General features: G+C 34.1%; 1 protein-coding gene across 2 annotated transcripts in view; it reads left to right on the forward strand.

Moving 5' to 3' along the window:
- Positions 1-22955, forward strand: part of ELP4 (elongator acetyltransferase complex subunit 4) — a 169242-nt gene that overhangs the window by 15112 nt on the left and 131175 nt on the right. For both annotated transcript variants that reach the window (XM_054828921.1, XM_054828923.1), the window contains exons 3-5: positions 2020-2141; positions 15454-15585; positions 21174-21313. In XM_054828921.1, the coding sequence (XP_054684896.1) occupies positions 2020-2141; positions 15454-15585; positions 21174-21313 (394 nt within the window). The remainder of the gene's footprint in view (positions 1-2019; positions 2142-15453; positions 15586-21173; positions 21314-22955) is intronic.

Raw genomic sequence — 22955 nt, forward strand, 5'->3', positions numbered from 1 at the left:
GGTAGCAATAGTGTTGTAATTATTGTATTCCCTTTGGCTTATTTGGATGCCCAGTTTTTTGTAATTTCCTGTCTTAGTGACTGTGTTACGAAACTTTTTTCTCTGTCTTGAAATGTTGCCTTAAAGTCACCACTTGGTTTTCATGAAAGGGAAACTTTAAAGTATTTCTCTTTAACAGCAAAGTAGGTAGTCTTGATGCTGTATCTTTAGGGATTATTCTGAAGAAGAAAGAAGAAAGAAATGAAATTTTCTAAATTTTAAGTTCATACTTTTTATTTTTTAAAAAAAAAAGTATCCCAAATACTAAATGAATTTAGTAAAATGAAATTAAAAAAGCAGGAAATAAATTCTATTTTGCTCAATATCCCATGGAAGATGGGGAATATCTCTGGGAAAACCGTTCCTTCTACAGTGAATTTGAAAACTTGTGGTTTGAATTTCTTTCTTTTGTGAATCTAAGCACTGAAAGTATCAGTACTTGTGCATGATATTAGGGGTGTAGAAGAGCAACACTATTTTTTGTGATTTGTTTCTTAAGTTTCCCTATTGATGTTAATATTCTTTCTCCTTTTTGGATATACATCTCTCTTATTTCTTTCCTCCCACTCCCCTTCATTGGTTCTTTTTGACTCTTAAGCTCCAAAACATACTATTCTGGTACATATTGAAGTTATATTCTTTTTGTTTTCCTTCTTTAGTATTTTTTACAACTTAGATATGAATGACAACTTTCTTATTTTCAGCCTTTGTTACTGGTTTTGTGGTTTTTCTTTTAATATTTTCGTATGTGATTTATAATAGGGAGGAAGTTGTTTCCAAGTCACACAAAGAATGGATTAAGAGTCTTGTTAGTTGTGTATGAAGAAAATCTATACCTCTGTATTTTTCTGCCACGAGATCCTTGTATATTGTCTTCCAGCAGCCAGATTAATAGATGAAAAAGTGAAACCTTACATTGTTGCATTTACTTTTCTCCCAAACAAAATATTTCAGATAGCTTTCTAAATTAATGTCAGAAATGTGTTGTTCCAAAGGGCATGATCTAAAATTTTACTGGACAATTTTTCAGGTAGTTATATTGGTAGGTTGGTTTTTTTTTTTGCTAGCATTAACATTGCTATTGTTTATATTTCCTAAAAAAAAAAGAAAATCAGAAATAGTTCGAGTTTCATTTGTTATTTATTCATTCACTTCTTCCATAGTTTTGAGTTATTATAGGTTTTAACTGTATGAAGCTCATGAAGACACTCTAATTCTGGTAATTTCTGATACTTTGCTTGGAACAAAGAAGCTGAAGGAAATATTAGCCTTTCTGAAGTTAGTGGGAGTTTGTATTTTTATTTCAGTAGGCTAGTATTCACAGTGTCTTTTAACAAGGATTGTCTCACTTCTTAAACTATAAGTTCATGTGTCTTTTGAATGTGTTTGTGATTTTGCTCTGGTTAGCTTTCAAAAATTGTCTATTTTTTCAATATATCCATTTGTTTTGCTATTTTGTAGTTCTCACAGTTTTGAAAGGAATGCAGATGTAAGAATGTCTCTGTAAGAAATTATACCTTTATATAGCTTTTGCATGCCAAATATCTATGAATTGATGTTTTTCAAAATTTAATAATATTTTAAGCAAGTGGATTAATATTTTAAGCATGAAGAATGTAAATATTAACACAGTTCTCCTAAATGAACAAAACCCCTTTCCATTAAAGCATGATTTTGGTAATCTTAGTTGATACTTGTGGGAAACCTTGTTAGGAAGATAGCACTGTCGCTGTATCCAATCCATATCTTAGAATCAAATACATGATTGAGAACTATTTCTTGGGCTTGAAAAATTAGGAATACAGTATTATCAAGCATTATTTTTAAAGCTTTGGAATCGTATTTTAGCTATTATCTCTGTTGTACATTATATAGTCTAGGAGGTAGACCAAGAGAGGGCTTTGATAATGTTTTGAAAATACAGATGGGTGGTTTATCTAACAAAAAAGAAAAAATTTCAACCATTTTTTGTTTTCACAGAGGAAGATAAATACGGTCTTTACTCCAATTTGTTGTACAAGTATTTTCTCGCAGAGGGAGTTGTCTGTGGACATGACTTGTTTGTTGCTTCTGCTAAAGAGCATCCTGACAACATCTTAAAGGTAAATAACACTCATAGCTTTTGACAAGTAAAGCTGTAATCTCTGAAATATATACATTTTAAAGTGTATATATTGTGTATTAAGAAGTTAATTAATCTTGGTGATTCATAAGAATGTGTTGGGAAGTGCAGGAGTATTTACACTAGCCAGATTTGGGAATTAAATTTAGGTCACTAGCCTCTGTCTACGGACAATGCAATAAGATCTCTCAAGGCCAAATCAGGCTAGGAGTCTGCTTATCCTTCATTTTGATTTTGGATGAAAACCAGACAGACTAGCTGGCTTAGTTGAATGGTTTGAGTAAACCCAACTGTTTACAGTTTCTACCTGCCTATCAGGAAGAGTAGTTAAGCTGCTTCCAATGTGTTGTGGTGGAAACAGCATACAATTTGTGTAGATATTTATTGTAGTTTCCTATGGAAAAGAAGAATATCATTTAACATCTTTACAACTTCCTTTACACATACTTTTCATTCTGTCTTTTTTTCTACTAGGAAACGTGGTCAGCTTTGGATCAGGTCATATAGAAAGGTTCCTTTCAGACTTCAGTGAGCTCCTGATCAAACACTGATAGTTTCCATTGTAAGGAAATTATATAAGGGAAAAAGCCTGATCAACACTGCAAAAAATTCTGAAGTGTGAGGATAATCTTACAAAATTTAATTAAATATTTTAAGTCTTTCTAAGGCTGGTTTTTTCTAATATCAAAGGTAACATATAATTCACTGATTACTTCTGCATCAAGTGAAGTCTGGCTATTTCCTTAAGAGTCTTCAGAGACTATTTCTGGACAAAATGATTACTTTTCTTTTTTCCTACCTAGCGATGGTAGATTCTATGTCTTATCTATTCAATATTATCTTCAGTATTCAGGAAAAAGTATATTCTTAATGAAAATATATGATCATGATTATGAAAAATCTAATAATTTCTTTTATGATCTTGAACCTAAAGAGTGTTCATTGAGGGCTGAAATTTTTATCATTTGTTCTTGTGGTTTATAATATAGCCTAATCAAATAGGTTAGAATTTGATTGTGAAGTATGAATTACATAAGAACGTGCTATATTTTTTAAGAATAGTTTTTAAATAACTGATAATCAAGTCATTGACTCTCTGACTGTATAATACATGATCATTGTGGTGGTTTTTATCATCAAAATTAAATTATTCAAATAAATATTTTTATTGCATTGCATTAAAATTTCTTAAAATGGAGTAGCTAACGTACATTTTATTCTTTTTCATTCACTTTTGAATCAGTTGTTCGTAGCATGTCATATTTTTCCTAGCTCCTCTTTATGCTTTTGCAACTTAATCAACAGACATTGTTACATACATCTATCCTTCTTGTACCAGTTTGAGTTTGTGGTCAGTTAGTTCAGTGTGACTTACTGAGCTCTGTTGTCTGATTTGGAATAAGTTTTCCTTCTTACTTTTCAAGGGTAGACACCAGGAAATAACACTGCACTCCTCTGTTGTAACTCCATAGTTACTATAAGAGATTAGAAATGGATGGACAATATTACTACAGGAAAGTTGAGGAAAACATAATTATGTCTTGTTTTCTTCCTCTGTGTGTTTATATAGCCAACAGTACTTTTGTCTATGCTTTGCTACTCTTACCTTGACTATTCAACACTTCCTTTGCTTAACAGACAAGGCGCAGTAGAGTCGATCGGTCTGATATGTATTGCTGTCTTGAAATTGTTTCGTTGAAGTAAGCCTGTAATATGCTAGACAGCAATCTAGAAAATTACATACTTTCACACTTGGAAAGCTTAGGCACTTCTCGAAATGCCAATATGTGTTACCTAAAATACATTATTGCCTCACCTGGAAAAAGTCAATCTAAGACTGGCATTGGCCACAGTTAGTTTCTCCAAATCACAGAGGTAGAGGGATTTTCCCTGTGACCGTCTCACTTGACTTTCTTTTAAAAGAGAGGACTTTCAGGTGGTTCAGCAAATCCTCTCCTGTCATAAAAATGAGCTGTTTGGGATTTGGATGTCTCTACCAAGTCAGGATTTTAATGTAACATATCTGACTGTTGAATAACATTGCATTTTATTTAATGACATTAGTAATTATTTTCAGTAACTGATTGGACTGTATTCTTTACTGGAAAGGCAATATAGATTTGGTACATATCAACCCCAAATTCTACATTTTGTGGGGGTTTTTTTTTGTTGTTTTATAAAATTCAGGTATGGATTCAATATATTGTATAGCTAGTATTCTAATTAACTGGTATTTTACATAAAGGTAGTTCCTTAACTACCTTATGTCCATATTGTGTGGTCAGTCTATTTATACATTCAGTTCTCTGCCGAGATGCTGTAATTGCCCTATTCTAATTTTATGATGTGATTGGAAGTTTCTTGAACCTATAACCAAGACAAATATTGCTGGTAGTAGGAAGGGGAAAAGACATTCTTATAGACCATAATTATCTTGAAATTGTGTATAACTAAAAGACAAGCAGAGGATAAAAAGCCCTGATCAGCTGCCTAAGATATATTATATTACCACCCACCAATTTATCCATCATCCTTTGAAAACATATTCATGCCTTTTGTAGTCAAAGCTCCTTCAGGAAACTGGCATTAAGACGTAATGCTGAAAAATTATACACCTCTGGTAAAACCTACAGAACTATATACATGCTGGTTTTTAGAAAGTATTTTAAACATTTTAGAGCATTTCTATTCAATCTATATTCTTCAACAAAAGGCATCTTTTTACTATAAAGGCATAAGATCTGGGAGTAATGTACAATATAAGAAATAGTATGGTATACTTCTGTGATCAATCATAAAATAAAACTGATTGTATTGGTAAATGGAAAACAAATTTAATAATAAAATGACTGAAGGAAACATTATATCTTAACATTGCATTTTCAGTACCATACCTTATTAAGTTTAGACTACAAATTATGAAAAGCTCTTATGTGCTCAAGCTTAAAGAGAAACTAACAAAATAGATGAGGGAGTGAGGGTGTATCTATTTCCTTCACTGTATTTACTGGCTGTATTTTTTTTTTTAATAATTCAGCACTCTAAAGTTAATGCCAGCTATTTTGTAGTTGCATATAGTGTATGTGTTTGAGAATGGAACATACAAATTTGGGTATATGGTTATATTTATTACAGAGGAAATCTTAACATAAACACTGTTACGCTTTTTGTAAGAAACAGCAGGCAAGGGGTTTGAATATTTCCTTGTAGCCAAAATTAGAACAGACTTGCATCCACTCCAGGATAGGCTGGGTACCAAACTGACTTCTGGGAGCCATAAAAACACAGTAACTATGTAACAGCTTTGTTCTTTATACCCATTCTCATTGTTAGTGCCAAGGTATGATGCCAGTCTTTAAAAAAAAAAAAAGAAATCTGTATCTGTATTTCTATATTTCTCACTTTTCCTACTTCACATTTGGCACTAAAATTCTAGAACTGTCTAAACTGCCTATGTAAGAGTTTCTTTGCCTTTTTGAGTGAGTAATTATTTTATCTAGACCTTGGGGGGGAACTGATTCTCACAAGTTTTAATGAGAAAAAAATCGGATTATATTTGCCAGTTATGAGCTCATCTTGACAATAAAGAGTACTCTCTGTTAAGTTGTTTTTACTGTGGGGCCTGTGCAAAGTTTGTCTCAAGAGGAAGACTTACTGGTCATTATACATGCTGGGAAACGGAAACCAGCATCCCCTGAAGCCCAACTATTGTCCTGTGGGATCCTGGCCAATGTTACCTCAATCACCATTGCATTGGAACCTGGAAGCCTGCGGTGGAAGCGTGGGAAGCCCAGAACTGCTTTCTAGAGCTGCATCTGTTCATCTCCTGTGGAAAAGCTGAAGAATCACTTTGTGCAATTACTGCATTTTTATGGAATTTGTGTTTTCAAGCTGGAATTTTATTACGGGATGCTTCTGGACTCTGTTGAGATTACTTTTTGGAGTTTCTCTTACAAGAAAAGATGATAAAGAGCATGTGTTCAAGAAGAAAAAAAACTTCCTTTAACATAGTCTATGAGCCTTCTGCTTATGGTGGGGATACTTTTTCTACCTCTGCTATAGAGGATAGCCTTCTTGAAGGAAATGCATTCCCCAAAATTCTACCCCCAATCAAGTCCTTTGAGGCTCACCATACTAAGGCATGAAATTATATTTACCTTGTACATCTGGTGTCATAGTACTTCCAAATTTAAAAATTAACAATGTGCAAACAGTTTGCTCTCCGGAGAGCTACACAGGAGATTCTCTTGAGTAGTAAAGCCCTTAGTGTGCCCATGTGTCAGATACACAGCTTCTCTGTGTTTGCTGGACGTATCCTGAAGTCAAGTCAGTCAGGAGAAACCCCGCTGGTAGTCTAGCGAACCACAGCGAAAGGGAAAAATGCAGCGTCACTTGATGAGTAAGCTGGAAGGTGCATGTAGAGAAGTATAATGATTTATTAAAAAACAATAGGGACAAGATTTAAAAAACCTTCAGGAACAAGTTTTTTAAAAGTTCCTACCAAGCTGAAAAGATCTGTAAAACAAAATTGAAATTACATTTTTAATATGGCATTTTGTTTAAGTATGTCATTTGGAAAAGACTGAAAAAATTCCACCTCCAACAAGCTGATTATACTGAGCAGACCTGAAGAACAGAAACTGCACACTTACTTTTTTCCCACTGAAAAGATGAATGCAGAAACAATCTAGCAAAATGTACTTCTGTTATTTTAAAAAAATAAATAATGAACAACCCACTGAGTTTCAGTGTTGTGTTACTGTGTGTGCAAACAACCTCTTGAAAGATAGCATAGCTGTCTACGTGGACATTTTTATTCCAGCAAAGTACATTCAACCATGGTGCTTACATTTTTCCCCTCATAGATATGACTCTAAAACATTGTTTTGTCAAAAAGAAGAATGCAAACCTGGAAGAAATGATCAGCCTGATGACCAGGGCTTTCCAAGCTTCCATTTTCAAAGAGCGCTGTTCTAACTCCTTCCTATCTTTTCGCTATCTGATGTTGTGAAAGAAGCTGTGTATGAATGCAAGAGGTATTTCTTCTGTCATCTGACATTTTTAGATGCTACATAAATTAAAAGCAAAACAACTCGAGTAGTAAAAATAAATATGCAAGAAGGGCTACATTCCTGTTATCCTTTTTTTCCCAGTTGTATTTTCAAAATACATGAGCTTATTACAGTAATTCAGCTGCTGCGTGCTGTTAAATGTTATCGTTTAATACACAGAAATCCAATTAAAGTTACAGCACTAGTGAACTTTCCTACTACCATTTATCTCTCTTTCTGAAGAAAAGATAGCCTTGTGGCACAAAGACTAGGGTTGAAGCTAGCCCTGGCAGCTGTCTCAGAGTTGGAAAGTTCCTTTGAAAAACCTAATTTCTTTCTTATATAGCTCTTGCTCATCTGTTTACTTTTCTTGCTTGCATGTTGGGTAAGTGGAATATCTACTTTACATTTTTCTGTATTAAAATGCAAATATTTTAATTATATTGTAATAGAATTTGCTGCATTATAAAACTGTGTTATAAACTTGACAGAGAAGTTGTATGGGCGTGAAAAAGGATGCTGGAAAAAAATAATCACTTCTGTTTAAAAAGAATGAAATCCTTTTAAGCAGTACCCACGCTGGGAAGTCTTTACAGTGTAAAGCTAAGTCTTTGTCAAAAGTTCAGACCAATCTACTAAAAGGATTTTCCAGAACTAGAGGAAAAAAATGTTTGCCTTAAATTTCAGGTTTCCTATTTCCCAGTTCTTGGCTGTTTATTAGGATATTTTCTTTCACGATCTGAGTTATGAAGTTGTGTTTTTAATTTTAAACACAGATCTCACTCAGCCTGTTAAATGTATCATTAAAGCAGTAGCTTTTTGTTTAGGCTTCAGTGTTCACAAATAACTATTTTACAAATCTAGTTGCTAATTTTGTAGAATTGATTTGTTCAATTAGTGAACTGTTGCTTACAGTGCTCATATCTAAAGGAGTTCGTGAATAATGTTGTTACTAAATCTGTTTACAGAATTTTGGACAACGGCACCGTCATTTTTATTTAGTTTCTTCGCATTACTTTTTTTAGTATGTTGTTCTCTTTTTTTTGTTGTATTTTTCTTTTACTTACTTAAGCATCATGAACTGATTCAGAAAAAGATGAAGTAAACCAGAAATATTATCTAATCTTCTCGTATGCATTCCTGGGTTTCAGTGTTGTGAAATGGAGCCATAGTGCAAGGAAGTTATAGCAGATTTCTATGACTTGACTGTAGGGTTTCCTTCTGTTTATGTGAAGTAGAGAATATATTCTCACGGGTTAAAAAAAAATACCCATTAGAGTACTTTCAATTAACCTTTTTTATTTCATAAAACAGAGGAATGTTATTTCCCTTTTCTCTTCATACAATTCTTATTTATCCTGGGTTGACGTTCATTTGGTCCTTTTGAATGTCAAAGAAAAATTTCTGTAGAACAGCCTTACCTGGAGAGGGAAATAAATTGTTGTACAAGGGCCACCAAAAGGAGAAAAAAATCTGTATCCAGTCATTTGTGTTCTTTAACAATAGACCTTGTCTTCACAAGTGTTTACAATCAAAATAGAATCCTCCCCCCTTTTGGGAGTAGGGCCCTTTAAACTGACATTTATATAATACATTATTGAAAAGAAAATATTTACCCTTCCTGACTTACCATCTGGTGTCCTTTACATACTAAAAATTAACATAATGAAAAAAAGCCTTAAATTCATGTGAGTTTAAACTATTTCAATATCATTGCAATTAGAGATCAACAGTGAATCGTAGTCCCTTTAATATTTTTTTATTTCATGTTTCTTTAATCATACCTGTGATGATATTGCATTGCAGAATAGTTGCATAAAATCATATGAACACCATATTTCTTGATACATAAATAGATAATGTTTTAAATTCTTAAGTACTATTAATTATACAGTTATTGAAACCTGTAAGGATCAAAGGATTTTATATAAGAGGGATTTCACATACAGCTTGGATTATGTTGCTAAATAATAGCACAGTAGTACTTCTTTAGCATTGTAAAATAGCTTAGAGAGGAGTATGATGCCTATAGTTGGTGTAATGCATTGGTAATTAAGAGGGTGTGAGGTTAAGCTTCATTAACTGCTGTGGGATTGTATCTTGGATTTTATTATCCCCTAGAGAACATAAGAAGTGAGAGAGGTCAAACTGTTAGAATCTGATTTTGCTTCGTGCATCTGCCAAAACAAGACAAGCAAAGTAATGTGGCAGCAAACAGAGAAGGACCTGGATTGCTAGCAGATACAGGGTTGTACATCGGTTTATTACAAAGATAAAAGATTTATTAATGAAATAAATTATTTTATGTTTGCAATAAAACCTTCATAAGCTTGGTTGGTAGGAAACAAAACTATTTTAATTGCATTGTCATTTAGTATTAGTGCTTTAGAAAACCTTTTTTTTTCCCAAAAAATTTTTTTTTTAAAACACAGCAACAAACTTCCTTCTCTCTTTTTCCCCTCCTACTACGTCTCACTCTAGACACAGACAAATGCCCCAACCAAACCACACTTAATAACTTTAGCACTTGTCTGCCTTTTTGTGTATTCATGCTGCATAGCAACGATTTGTATTTTAGTTGACCCCAAGAAATGCTGTATTTATTTATTTTTTTTTAATTTAACTAATGCACTGCAACATGCTTTGTTTTGTTTATATACCTTCTGAGAGATTTGTCTTTTTTTTAGCCTGGGAGAATGTAACAGTTCTCAGGAGCTGACACACTGATGCCACAAAATTGTCAGTCCCAAAGCTTTTCAAAGCTATATGAGCTGAGATATTTTTAAGCATAAATATATTGAATAGAGATATTATGGGCTGATAAATCAACTCTCCTTTTCTTAGTCTTTCATTTAAATAACAGACACCTTTATTTCCAAATTCTTGATGACATTTTGGAAGTAACTTTTAACCATTTTAATAATCTCATTTTCTTCTGAAATTCTGATTTTGATTCTAAGAATATAAATTTATTTAATCCTAAATAGGCTCACAATCCAAAATACTTTTTTGAGTTCTGATAATTTCAGCAGCATTTAAGTGCTTGTCATATATGATAGAGAAGTACAGTTCTCAAACCTGAATAATGATTTAAGAAGACTGCTGGAAACTAGTGTCCTTGTTTCACAATTTGTAATGTATCTAGGAGAAAGAGAGTTGTGCTAAAGCCCAACTTGAATCTCACACACACAGATATTTTGAGGAAAAGCCCAGGCTTAGCTATCTTTACATGTCAGTCATAGAAACCACGCCCTCCACTGCTCCCCATACATGTTCTGCTGTATAGTTTTCAGTTCAATTTTTGTATAGCTGTGCCAGGAGAAGCTTGTGATCTGTGGCTTGTTTGTCTGCGGGTCTACTTCATCCTTTCCAAAACTCTTTTATTTTTCCTTCTATTTTTAAGAACAATCTGAGAACTCATGAATGCTTTGTAATTCTTGGGCAGTAACGAAACCTTTCATGACACTGAAGAGTTGTGAAGTATATATCCAACCAGCCAGCCTTTATCTTTGAGAATATACCTGTGTTATGACAACTGGAGATTTTTTGTCACTTAGGTGCTCTGTTTCACTCAGGCATGGTCAGGTTTGGAAAGAGCTATTTCCTTGAAACAAAGAATAACATTTAATTTGCAGTGTCAGAAGAGGGGAAAGCCTTTTATTCCAGTTCTAGTTATCATGAAGATAAAAAGAGGACATGAAGATAAAAAGAAATGTTTGGATCATTTCAATTTCAATATTTTCAATATTGCCCGTAAAGCAGGTTTATATAATGGTGTTCTGTGTCTCTAATTCTCCCCAGTCCCAGGCTTACTAACCAATTTTAAGCTCTCTCCGTTACCAAATGTGCTTATAAATAGAGTTAAAAGATTTCTGAAAATTATGGACTGGGATATGTGAATCAGTACATCCTAAGGAAAACCAGCATTAGCGATCACCTATGTGTTCTGTTTAGTGTTTTACCAGGCTAAAGAACGCATGCATGTTGGCTTTTAGTCAATGTAGACATACCTTAAACAGCAACCACATGTTTTGCCTCTCTTTCACACGGATTAGTTTAAATGGGAGGAAAGCAAGGGTGAGCCGAAGCTGGGGTAATAGTGATAAAGTTAGGATGCAAATCTGGAGGTAAACAATCTTTATTAGTTCTGTTCATTAATCTTTGTCTAAAATGTGTTCAAATTACAGATATACTCAGACCATGAATAGGATTGGAATTTTGTTTACTATTTGTGCTTAAGTACCACATCTTGGAATGTATTTAACCAAGTTAATATATCAGGAGGAGCTCAAGCAATTGGTCTTCAAAATACCAGTTAGCTCCAAAGGCAGACTACCCTTTCCAAGATTGCAGCTGAATTATGTACGAAGCTACTAAGAGGCCGTAAAGTTCACAACCACCACATGCAAGAATATGATTCAGGATATGGTTGCTTTAGAGCAAAGTGTTTGTTGGGATAGAAAATTACGTGGCTGTGAGACCTAGTAGCCCCAGAAATGTCTTAGGTCTCACTGCATCATGGGAACGTGTTTCTTGCAAAGGGACAAGAACACGGTATGTCAAAGAAACATACTCTTCAGCTAAGGATGGTAGTTATTAGGTAAATGCATTTGGGAAATGCAGCTGAGGAAATAAGAGTTGTTCTTGGTATGAGAGAGAAGTTCTTCTCCTGGTTCTTTCTGTGGGGCAGCAAGGGGCAAGACAGCATAAAACAGACCTAAGCTGATGCGTGTGCTAACTGCCATGGTACTGAGTCATGCGTTTCCTTGTGTCGTTTTGTGTCATGTTTAAACAATCATTTTATAATGTTAAAAGTTTTTATTATGTCAGAATAAAATCTCTTTACTATGTCAGAAGTTAAAAATAAACTATATTGGCAAAAAAAGGCTATTTCAGATGGATACTTAGATAGGTTTTCATCTCTGGCAGCCAATATCTTTATCAGCTTCAGATGAAACCATTTTTCCTTGACCTCTTAATCTGCTTCATTCTTAGCAACAGCTAAGGCATACCACAGTGCCTAATTGCGTTGCACTGATAGTGTGTCTGCCTGATTGTTTTGGACTGAGCTTCTCGGGTGTCAACAGCTAGTATTTGTAATGTCTCCGTTCCATCCCGTGCCACATAAGAAGGTTTTGTTCTGTGTTTGACTGCAAAGCAGGAACATTTTCCACTGTTACGTGAGGGTATTGAAGTAGCTTGTACCTTATCAGTAATACTTAGAGAACCTCTCACCCCTTGTTGTCTTGACCTCTGTTCTATTTTAGTGTAAAATACAGTCTCTGTGTAAAAGATACATTATGCGTGATTATATAAAAGCGAATGTGTATAGCTAAATGTCCCTGTCTCAAATCTGTCTTGGCCAATTATTATATAACAATGAACCCATAGAACAAGTGACAGGCATTTGCAGTGATGCTAAAGGAGAAAAATATTAAATAGCTTTAAGAAAATATTGGTGCTGTTCTTCTCTTACCTACAGTAAAGGCAAATGGTAAAATATGCCATTTCCTGGATTTTGGCTTTGCAGATGATGTGATAGCTGCCCAGTGGTAGAACAGCAGGATGAGGTAGCAACTTGTTATACCAGTGGTAGGATCTGAAACAGGGCAAGCTCCGGGAGTTTGATAAAATGCTTAGGCAGGATTTCATGATCTCTTCCAAACTGTGGCTGGCAGTTGTTTTGAGAAAAATGCAGGTTACCCACCACTATAAAAAGTTGCAGGCAGTACCTGAGAACCAGTTGATCTTGGTAAATGAAAGGTAAAGATACCTGAAAATGTTGGTTTGGCCTGTGGAATTACTCCTTTGCGGAACTCAATTTTTAAATGAAGGTTGATTTGACTTTATTTTTAATTACTGTAATTGAGCAATATTTTGAGATGATCACATATCAGCAGCTCTTCACTGGAAAAGACCTTTTTACCTTAGCCAGCTTAAATCTATGAATAACTGTATTAGGAAATTAAATCTGTATAATAGTTTATCTGTTCAGTAATTTGTTTTCAAAATAGCACCATAATTGGAAAATAAGATTAATTGACTCTTTATTGTGGATATTCAAGTTATAAAATTAGAAATTCAAAATTACATCTTTTTTAGAAAAATCCTTTACATAATGCTCTTAGAAGTAAATGCAAGTAATTTGTATCTGCATATATGTGAATTGCATTGGCGTGCTTGTCAGCTTGTGTTTGTATTTATACTTTCTCAGAACCTTTCAGTACTGTTTCTGTTCTGTGTTCTGCTTTCATTTTCTCCTGTCTGTCAGAAATCTTTGTCTTCGGTTTGAGAGTTTTCCTGCTTTCTTTCTGGGTAGGTATAAGGAAACTTTGACAAAAGTAAATTTCTTTTTTTACTGAAACATCTGTTATAAAACTGTAAATGTAAGGAAAAGCATAAATACTAACTTAAAATTATAATCTTTGTGTAGCTTTCCTACCCATAAAGCTTAATTTTTACAACCATAGTAATACGAGTTTATTGTATACAAGTGTATGTTTTAAACAACCTGTAAGAAATCTGAAAATTTAACTCTGCACATAACCATTCTCATGAAGAGCCTTTACCAGGCTTTTGCAGTTCATTTGCAAAAAGAACGTAAACAAAATAAAATAATTTGCTCAGAGGTGTGGCTTGTGTCTTCTGCTTAGCTGCTGAAACACATAGGTACAGATCTATCTCTGCAGTTTTATTGAAGTAACTACATAAAAGTTTTCATGGCTTCCATTACCTTTTATCTCAGAGGGTGTACTGACCAACCACCAAAAGAGAGACACAAATAACTGTCCTGAAATTAGGAACGTTTGTTCTCAGTTTTGTCAGTAATCATAGCTGTTATGTTAATTTACACTAAAGAAACAAAAATAACATGTGTTGTTCATAAGATTACATATTGAACTATATTCTGGTTTTCTCTCCTGTATTCTTTAACACTGAATTAGCATAATACTAAACGCAAAACAGATTCATTTAAACTTTCATTGTCTTCTTTCTATGTGTGTCTGTTTGTACCATGTCTGCCTACATAAAGCCATGAATGTGTTTTAGATGTTTATGGTCAGTATCAGCTCTGCCTGTGTTCAGTGTTCCACGTGTATCCCCTCTCTCAATTGAGATTCTTCTTCTAAAGTTGTTAAATTTGGGGGATTTATGTCTTCACACCTAATACCTTGTAACAGAGATACTGGCTAGCTCTATGTATTTTTAACCCTTGAGACTACATTTCAGTTCTCTCTCAAGAATCTTTGCTTAATGAAAACTTAGTTTTCAAATAAGCGTTGATCTATTTTAAGCAGATGAAGTGTTCCTGTGCCCACCAGCTTACACCGATGGGTGATAAAAGTTGGGTCAGAAAACTTGGTTGCACTTAATTCCTCTATTAGGTGTAGAATCCCAATGCATAAATTGTGAGTGCTGTGCTTGATGGCCACCCAGTGCTGTTTACTTTTTCAGCAATGCAACAAAGGTAGAAAGCAGAAAGTTGGTAATAGAATATTGTTCCTAATCTAGGTCTGAGTCAAAGCTGCAGTCCTCCTAGAACAGTTAAATCCACCTGTATGCAATGTTGCGGTTTGTTTTGTGGTTTTTTTTAACCAGAAATGTTTGCATTAGAAACTTATAAAAATTCCAGGATGACATATTTGCCCTTTCCTTTTACTACCTTGTTTGTGTTCATGAGGTATCTGTCATTAGTAGATATCATGCCTAATGGTTACCAGAAGAGAAAATTCAAACCGTCCTGTTATAGTTGTTTTCAGCCTGTGTCTGCAGGCTGTTGTGGTCTGTTGAATACTTTTGAAAGATTTACAGAAGCTAACAAAGAAAAATGATCTTCTTATAAAATAGGCTTAGATTCACCATGCAGGGAACTTATCTAGTCTCAGAATAATTTAGGAGATCAACCTTTAAAGAAAGATTTTTTTTAAAAAAAAAGGAATATGGATGCTGCTCAGGATGTGTTATTTGTGTAGAGTATACAATGTGAGATTTCCATTCTGCATCCTCTTGTATTTGTATAATTAATTTTTCCCATAATAATTACACTTTTTTTTCACGCTCAGTATTAATAGGAGCCAGTCTTTCAGAAAGTTATTTTAATCAAGTTTTGTTACAGATTTTCCAACTGTCCATTATATTAAGATAACTGTATTAGCTAATTTGGGAGAGGAGGGAGTTTTAAAAACCCGAATCGCCATTTCTACTGTAGATAGCTGATATTCTTTCACTCTCCACCTGTAGGAACTTCCAGCCCCTTTGCTTGATGATACCCACAGAAATGAATTGGGAGAAGAAGCAACAGCTGTTAAGTCTGAAGATTTTCAGGATTCTATGAAAATAGCCTGGCGCTACCAAAATTTACCAAAAATGGAGGTAATCGGTATTTCATGCTTTTTTCCTCTTGCAGTCAAAATTAATTTGCAGAGCAAATGTTTTTCAGTAGAATCTAGACAACAGAACTGCTAATGGACAATGTTATAGGATTGCCTCCTGGGGGTAAATTATCATACGCTACTATATTTTTGAATTAGTAGAGGTACAGAGAGAAAAGGAATTTGAGAGTTTGCAGGAGCTGTAAAACTTAATACAGACAGTAATAATGTAAATGTAAAAAACATTAATGTTCCATGGGATTTTTCAATTATTATTGAGGCAGCTTTTCATGAAAATTTGAATAATTTGGTCACTTACAAACTTTGCCTAAATTTAGTTGTACACAAATTACTTAAGGAGGTTTAATCAACATTACTTACTAGCTCTCTGTAGTGAAAGTACTGTGTTGAAGCAAGCTGTTGACCTGCTTATCCATGTGCATAACAACTAAAGTAAGCACTTGAGATTGTATCAGCTTCACTGTCACTGGAAACTAATCACTGAGCAAGGGACAACATAAGAAACAAGCCTAGTGGTCAGTCTTTCAGAGTTTACAGTTTTTAGTGTTTTGTGAATAATATATCTGCCATGGCTGGTGACTTTCTTCTTTAATCCAGCGGCACAATCAACCCTTAATGAAACTACAGCATTCTTTACTATCCAAAAGAGAAAACTTGTTTTGTCTATACATTTTAGCCTGCATTTATATATTCTGGTTTAGATGTGGCCATAACTGCCTAGTAAGTTCATTCATATTCTTAAAAAACATAATTGGAATGTGACAAAATGATCTTACACGGCTTGGCATGTTTGGTTTTCTGTGAAATTGCACAGACATGGCTATATAGTTGTGTCAGAAAAGACTTATATATGGTGACATGCCAAATCAAACAGCCTCCAGGGTAATCATATAATCTCATCAATTTTATTACTGTGGAGTTTGCTGTGCCACTCCGAACCATCCCCAAAATAATTTGTCCATTTTGAAATCTAGCAGAACTCCTCTTATATTGATGTGGAAACAATTGCATGTTTTTAAGAAATACTGTTCTGTTTTTCTAACAAAAAACCATAAATAATCCAGTTAGGTGTGTACTCATACTCTCTAACTTCATAGAAGTAATCACCTCATCCGCTAATATATTCCCTACAATACATAATGTATTTGTCCTCAATTATTGCAATTGGATTATGCAAGATAGAATAAAATGGTCAATCTTTTGTGGGGTATTTCTGTTGTTATCATTGTCGCTTTCTGAATTCGATGTCGATTATTTTGTGTAGTTGCGGTACAATATTTTTATGTATATGTTAAATTTATATAAAAAAAAAAACTTGCAAGTAAAGGTCTAATTCTTAAGCTATCTATACCTAAAATTCATCAGGATATTCTAATTAGTGAAAAAGTTATGAAATTTATATTTTTCAATATTTTATAATGCAGTTATAAAATTTTGGTGCTGTGCTAAATTAATTTGGTGAATATACTCCATTGAGGAAAAATCCGATGTTGCCTTGCAGCACCCTGGATATTTAATACACTTAGTACTATCATTTAATTAACAACTTTGGTTGTGATTTATTCTTTAAATTTTCTTTTGGTGGAAGAAAATAACGAATAAAATTTCAAGGCGTATTTTCCAAACGGATTGAACTAATAAACTAGTACATTTTCAAAAACTACTGTCAAATAGTGTCAAGTATGAAAGAGAGAAAATAGCTTTGCTTTTAACAAGAACTCTAAACATGTCAGCAGAAAACTTTTCTGTCCAATAAATAAATCTGGCTTTACGTGAAGTAAGAATGCTAAGTAAAAGCTGTCTTTGTGGTATTTTCAATGCCTAATTTAGTTTTTATTTCTAAGTAATAAAAGAGATTGTTGTTAATAGTTTATATATTGCATTCTCATTTATTAGACCTCATATAGACTAGCTAGGTAACTCATTTTTGCTCTTATGCATGGTATATATATTAGAACTCTTCATACCTATCACAGTTTCTCTTCACATATGGTATATACCTTGAACATCAGAAAAAGACAAATGATTTACAAGAAATCTGTCAGAGTAACAGGTCATGTTGTGCTTGATGTGCCTTTACCAGTTTGTTATATTCATCTGTATCAGAGGTTAATTTCATTTAAACTTTTGAGTATATGGATAGCCTATTCTGCAATGCAAGACAGTGTGGTTTTTTCTTCTTTTTTTTTTTTTTTTTGAATGAACTGCTTATGTTCTTGGGGCAATATATAAACTGTCACAGCATGAAATCAATTTTCTGCCTTGATTCATCCTAAATCTGAGATTTCTAGCACATTAGTATTGCAATTAGAAACATTAACAGCAGACGGTAGCATAAAAGCACACTCTGCTCACTGACAATTTAGTGTATTTCTCCTTGTGCAAAATAGGAATCCAGGAAAGAACAGGCTTGAGCCTCCAATCCACTGATACATTTATCAGATCAAACTTAAGAGGAATGGCACGTCTCTGCTTCGCACTCTCCATGGTCATTCTAAGGCAGATTATTCATGCTTACTTGATTCAGGTAGGCTTTTTGCAAGCTTCCCCGCTAAGCCTGGGAATGCAGTACATTGAGGCCTATTCATAGGCTTCTGACATAGACCGAGCTTTTATTGCAGGGTGTTTTATTATAGCCAAATCCTAGTCTCCACCCAGTTTGTAGGCACTGTGCTTATTCTTTTGAATCAAGAGAGGTTATCACCTACCTTAATCCATGCAGCAGGGTGGATTAAGGACACCAATGTGCCTCAGGATTCTCAAAGAGGATCCTGGAAACTTCTTGTTTCTTCTTTTTTGCTGTCTTTACTAAACTCTATTGGGCCTCAGTAAGGATTTGCATCTGAAATGGGCAACCTGGAGCTTTTCTCAATGAAGACATCAGATCAAAGTTCAGTTAGTCAAGGCCTTTCTAAAACATTAAGGGGGCTTGGAAGTACACAATAAAAAGATGAGCTCTGGCAGAGATTGCAGTAAAAACATTCAGATCTGTAATCCGGATAAAGAATAGATTATAGGCCAAAGAACAGCCCCTGTTTAAATTGCTTTCAGAGTCGTCGTTTTAAATAAAGATACATTTTACATTAAAAATATTTAGATTTTGATAGATTCTTATGTTTTGCTGGACTTCTTTAAAAATCAGGTGCTGATAAATAAATTGGAGCACTTACTTTGAGAATGTGTTTTTCCTCTTTTTTTTGAGTAAAACTTATCTGCCTCTTACGACTAGATACATATGAGCAATTTTGTGGGTTTTTAAATTAAAAACTAATTATTTCTTTTAATGAAAAGTTTGGGTTTAGTTTGATTATTCTATTGTTTTTGTAGGAAAGATACTATATTATTGTTACTATTTATATTCTCTGATAACTGACCAGCCTAACATCCATTAATGATATAATTTCAAAATATTTACTCTAAATCAAATTATTCTAATTAATCTTAATAGTTTAATATATTTTTGGTAAGCTGAAGTATGAAATAAAATTGTGGAAGTACATAGCATGATTGCTTTCAGAAAGCTAACTATAAATACATAGCCATGTCTGGCATGTCTATATTCTTTCTTTCTGCTGTTATAGTGCTTACTTTATTAGCAAGACTAAGGTTTATGAAAACCACAAGCTTTCTGTAATAATCCGAGTTGGAACTAAATAATTTGTTGCTCAACAAACAAAAAATTATTGGGATCCCATTATTGTAATAATTCAGCATATCTGTCATCATTCCTTCAAGAGTAGCAGATATTGAAACTGGAGCAGAAGTTGTTCCAAAGAATTTTTATTGCGTACACGCACAACTTTGCTCAACTTTCAGATAGCGAATAAATGTATGTATTGGCCTGCTTAAAGGAAAAATCCTCTTATAGAATGTTCTAAGTTGTTACAGGATCTACTGAGAAACTTTTGAAATTATCAGGGGGCATTTCTGGTCACTTTTCAAAAGTAATTCCATACTTTTAAGTACAAACAAAACAGTATTTCATTTTACCTACCAATCCAAACTTCTCTTCAGAACAACCTTTAAAAGGCACTCTGTTCTGCAGTGTGAATATGTCTTCAACATGTCTCTTACTTTCACCTCTTAGCTTTTCTGTCTCACCTGTTCTCTTTCACTGCTGTTGAGATATTTCATTTTATTTTAATACTTTATCATTTAGTATGTGAGGTGGCTCTTGGCTTTTATGGGGGATTCAGCTTAGCAGTAAGTCTTGGAGTTGGGAGATAGAAAAATGATTTTAAAATGTTTTTGCACATTCCTGCGTTGTACAATGTAGAACCTCAGATGCAATCCAGGCTTAAGGTAGTTGTCCTCAAAATAAACTTAAGATGTGATCTTTCTTTTGACCTGCAAAGCTGCTGTTAAAAGTCTAGGTCCAGGCATTTTACCAGTTAGAAATATTGTGGGTTTGATTGATACTTGTGTTACGAAACTTGTTTGGTTATTCTAAATGACTTTTCTTTTTCCTCAAAAGAGTTAGAAGAGTTCATAAGAGAGAATCTTATGAGAAGCACAGTTGTGTTTGTACCCTAACCTAAAGATCAATTTTAATATTGCTTAAACATTACAGTTTTTACAGTAAGAAATACTCTATAGTGGTTTATGTTTGTGCCAAGTGTTTTCCTTCCCTGGAAGAAACTAACTTGCCTCTGAGGTTTACCCTGCTTGACTGTTCTTTCCAGGATACGTTTGGGTTTTTTAATACGAAGGGCAGAAAAAGTGAAGAAAATGGACTGTTACATGAAGAGCAAAAAGTGTTCAATTCCTGTACCAGACAGCTACTACATGCTTGAATACTGCATATTATAACAGTCTAGGGGGTTTTTAACGTTACGTGTGTAATTCAAATAATGTTGCAGGTTTCATGCTAAACTCCATTAATGTAGAACAAAAATTTGCACTCATTTCCTCTATTTACTAGCAAAACATATTACAAATGTGTAATTCCTGCTATGGTGTATATTAAATTTGGGGGGTTATGAAGTTTTATATATCCAAAATTGAGACCTGATAAAAAGTATCTTCATTATAGTAAACCATGGTTATTGTGTGTAATGTCTGTGTAATGCTCTCCTCTTTTTTACAATTTTCTATTAAAATCAGATATATGAAGATGGAGTATTATTTTTTCTTACTGATCATAAATAAATAAAGTGAAACATTTTCAAAGTCAACTGAAAATATTTCTGTAGTGCCATATAATTCCCAGATACTGAAAAATCAGATGAGTGGAACATGGCATGGTCTGCACATTTCGTGTGTCTGACCTTTTGAAATTTGTGATCATATGTCTAGAACCTGTGAAAAAATACATTATTTTAAGTATCTGACTGCACTTTGGTAATGCAACTTGGAATAGTAAGGGTTGAATTCTGTGTGAAAAATTCACATTCTAGGATGTCAACAGGGGAACCAAAACTTAGTAGTAAATGTTATAATGTTGAAGCTTATACTAAGCTGAATGGGAAAAAAAAAGAGGTTTCTTTCAAGTGTATTGCTAGTTAATTATTTTCTTTTGACAGATAATAATTTAATAGGTTATTGTAATCAGTATTGTTGTTTCCACAGGCCAGCCCAACAACATCTACAAAGTTTGGCCATTATTATGATGTTTCTAAAACAATGTCTCCAGAACTGTTTCAGTCCATAAAATGCCACAGTTTTTACCTTCCTGAAGAATTGTCTTTACAGGCTAAAATGAAAACATGGTAAGTTGTAATACCACGTGCTTCTGTTGTGTGTTCAAATTTTGTCTGCTTATTAGTAGTAAATGATATTTTTGCATCTACGCTTGCTGTGAAAATCTTGTAGCCACGCGTGGCGCTCAAGCAGTTCAGCTGTGGTTCTCACGTCAGTGCTACAGGCCACGACGGGCAGCAAAGCTGCTGTGGCACAGAGACAGCTCAGTTATACCGACTCCTCAGCTGTGGGAGGAAGCAAGTTGGCAGGGCCAATTAAGGCAGACATTACTAGGACAGCCTAGGACACAGCCGCATGTTCAGTCCAGCCCTGCTGACAGCTGAGTGTGGGGACTGGGGAAAACTGTTACTATCTGTCTGTGAACTACTCCCTGAGCACCATGCCCCATCAGCTTTCAGAGATGTGTGTGTCAGGTGGCTATCAGTCTTAGGAAGATATCCATACAGTTTTTAGGGCTAAGAAGACAGGCCATCCTTGACCTACATAGCTTAGAATGCTATATCAGATTAGTTTATTATGTGACTTTTACTTCTCACATCCTACAGCTTCACCTAAGGAAAATACAAAATACTGTGAATAGAATTACAATCACTAATTATGTCTTACACAACACCCCTAATTCCAGAGAAAATCATAAACTCTTCTCTGAATGAATAACTTATTATGGTTTATGTCTATCAGTAATGAATTAAGGAAGGCCAAGAGAAAATGAGTGACAGTAGCGAAGACTCATATTAGCCTGTAGCACACATGTCCATTGTATCTTTCTTGGAGACATTTCAAGTCAAGTCAAACATCAAATACAGGCTAGCAATCTCTTTGTTCAGCCCAGTCACTTAATTTATATAATACCTAGTTTTATAGATCCCAGTATGTAGGGCCAAATCATGGAAGTAGTAGTATGGTATGCTTTATTGTGATTTATTTTCATTACGGTACACTCAAATATAAAAACTGAGATTTGTGAAAGAAGTGCAATGTGATGCACCTTTCTTAGAGCTGTAGAAAAGCAAAAGCCAAGTCTCTTCATAATTTGTTTCTGTGTTATGTGATCAAATGTCACTGGTTTGTAAAGTAGATTCTTGCAATGTTGTAAAAAAATACGCTTTCAGGAGAAAGCAGAGAACTTATATTTTATTATTTCTATAGTAAATATTTGAACCAACTTTATATATTATGTATAATTATTTAATTTTTTAGTAGCAAGTCTATAGATGATAGACACAAGAGTATCTGACATATAGGTTGGAGGTGCTTATATTGTTATTGAGAGATTTAACTCCCTTTCTGTCTTTTCTCTAGCTAGCTAGAGTGTCTCATGACTCGGCTTAATTCCACTAACTATATGGCTGTCGAGCATTTGTACATTTTACATTAAAATCAAATTAACTCATATGTATAGTATAGGAAATGGACTTTAACTTTTATGCATTTTATTTACTTGCTTAACTCTGATATTTTCCTTGTGTGCTATCCTGATAAAAGTTCATCATTCCTACCATATGAATTCTATTCTTGGTTTTAATCTAACAGATTAGATTTAGTTCATTTGCTTGGCAAATTGGTAGAGCACAGAATGATGAGGTGAGGAATGTGATCAAATAAAGATGGATTTTGGAAGGCTTGTCTCCTTTTCTTCTCCCTGCACCT

The sequence above is a fragment of the Grus americana genome, chromosome 5, assembly GCF_028858705.1.
Source record: "Grus americana isolate bGruAme1 chromosome 5, bGruAme1.mat, whole genome shotgun sequence".
NCBI classification, from domain to species: domain Eukaryota; kingdom Metazoa; phylum Chordata; class Aves; order Gruiformes; family Gruidae; genus Grus; species Grus americana.